The sequence below is a fragment of the Nestor notabilis genome, unplaced genomic scaffold (assembly GCF_000696875.1).
Source record: "Nestor notabilis isolate BGI_N333 unplaced genomic scaffold, ASM69687v1 scaffold27264, whole genome shotgun sequence".
NCBI classification, from domain to species: domain Eukaryota; kingdom Metazoa; phylum Chordata; class Aves; order Psittaciformes; family Psittacidae; genus Nestor; species Nestor notabilis.
In genome coordinates this window covers 1-1,947 of record NW_009924705.1, presented here as the reverse complement: position 1 = coordinate 1,947, position 1,947 = coordinate 1, and the positions used below count along the sequence as shown (strand labels likewise).

At 54.2% G+C, this 1,947-nt stretch overlaps 1 protein-coding gene across 1 annotated transcript in view; it reads right to left on the bottom strand.

Annotated features, from left to right (window-relative positions):
* The window catches only part of ALDH3A2 (aldehyde dehydrogenase 3 family, member A2), a 5,465-nt gene extending 4,072 nt beyond the window's left edge, over positions 1–1,393 (bottom strand). Inside the window, exons 1-3 of the mRNA XM_010012740.1 lie at positions 1,232–1,393; positions 615–846; positions 422–507 (exon numbers count right to left, since the gene is read on the bottom strand). Coding sequence (XP_010011042.1) covers positions 422–507; positions 615–846; positions 1,232–1,393 — 480 coding nt within the window. The remainder of the gene's footprint in view (positions 1–421; positions 508–614; positions 847–1,231) is intronic.
* Between the last annotated feature and the right edge of the window lie 554 nt (positions 1,394–1,947).

Here is a 1,947-nt window from a genome sequence, read left to right as displayed (position 1 = left end):
GACAGGAAAACCCAGGACGTATTGCCACTGAGCAGCGTGCCCAATTTTCAGTAAGAGCCAGGCACAGCCCACAGCCCACATGAAAGACTACCTTGTACTTACCTAGGGGTAAGTACCAAGTGCAGCATCCACAAGAGCAGTCATTGCAGTGTGAAGGACACAAACAGCTCTTCACATAGTTGTGAATATCAAAGAGGCTGTTGTATTGTAGCAGCATTATGCAATGTTAGGTTATGCAAAAGCAGGTACAAAATGTCAACGTGCCTTTGTATACTAAGAGTAATTCAACCTTCCTTTATCTCTGGATTATGCCCCTTTGGTGAGAGTGGGCAACTGATCTGACTTTAACCTGCCGGAACCCTTTGAAGGCATAACAGATATGTCCTTAAGACAATCACATTGAGCATGGGGCCACACTCACCGGGTCAAGGTACTGGGGAAGAAGATCAGCCAGCAACTGAGACGTGTTCTCGCTGATCTCCGACGGCTTCACCACCACAGCATTACCTACAAGACAAATGCAGCATGGCCACTGAGCCCTCGTGCTCCTCTCCCGCCTCCCACAGCACCCACTCATAGCCCCATGAAGGACAGGGGCTGCAGCAAGTCCCCACCTGCTGCGATGGCTCCGATTAAAGGCTGGATGACCAGAGCAAAGGGGTAGTTCCAGGCCCCAATGATCAGCACCACTCCCAGCGGCTCGGGGCAGATGTAGGCTTCATCCCGCATCATCAGCAAGTTCTTCTTCACAGGCTGAGGGGCTGCCCAGGACTTCAGCTTGTCCATGACCAGGGCCAGCTCCCCCAGCAGGCCCAGGATCTCATGGCAGTATGCATTGGTCTTACTCTGCAATGACAGGGAGCTTGGGGAGGGGAGGCAAAGGCACCCACCCTGGCAGCCCAGGGAAGCAAAGTAAATTCTGCTGGTTCAAAAGTGTCTGATGCAGGTAGTGCGGCCCCAAAGGATCCCTGGCAGAGGAGAGTCAGTCTGGGTGTGTGGGGCTCAGGGTGCGGCAAAAGCCAGGACCTACCTTTGTAGTCCTGCCTTAGACTAGCTCCTTCTTAAGACACGGTGGAAGCAAGCCTTGGCAGGACATAGTGAGAGCCAGAACCATGGGGGACATGCACAAAAGACATCTGGCACGGCAAAGGCAGCCCTTGGCCTTCCCACTTTCCCTTCCAGGGTGACCACTGCCCGTGCATGGCTGACAGGAAAACCCCCCAACCCACACCTTGTGCAGATCTGCCATGATGGCTGCCAGGATGTCCTTCTCCTTCTCGTTCACCATCAGCTTCAAGGCCTTCAGCTGCTGCATCCTGAACTCCAGCGTACGGCTCCGGCCCGAGCTGAAGGCAGCTCTTGCCCTCCCAACCACCTCCTGCATCCTCACCATGGCTGCTCAGTGCTGCAAGGAGAAAGCAACAAGACCCAGCTCACTACAGGGCTCCCTATGGCAAGTGAAGACAGATATTCCCCTGCAGAGAATCACATAATCATATAATTATGTGGTTATTACACATAATAATATACACATAGACACCACAGAATCATCAGCATCGAAAGGGACCTCTGGAGATCATCCAATCCAACCTCCTTGCCAAGGCAGGGCTACCCAGAGCACCCACACAGGAATGTCTCCAGAAAGGGACACTTCACAACGTCCTTGGGCAGCCTGTTCCAGTGCTCTGCCACTCTCAGCATAAAGAAGTTTTTCCTCATGTTGAAGCAAAACTTCTTGTTTTCCCCCTCATCTCCCCGCTGCAAGCCCACCTCCCAGCTCGAGGGCTGGTGTGTGCTCTCATTCAGTCCTAGTTCCGCCGTATCCTCCCGAAACCCTCACTGACGTTGTGATTCTGAGCAGCACCAACAGCGAGTAAACGGCAGTGCGCAGTAGGCGCGCCGGGTGGAGCCCAGGGCCGCCAGCCTTCCCCGCGCCCCGGCACCGAG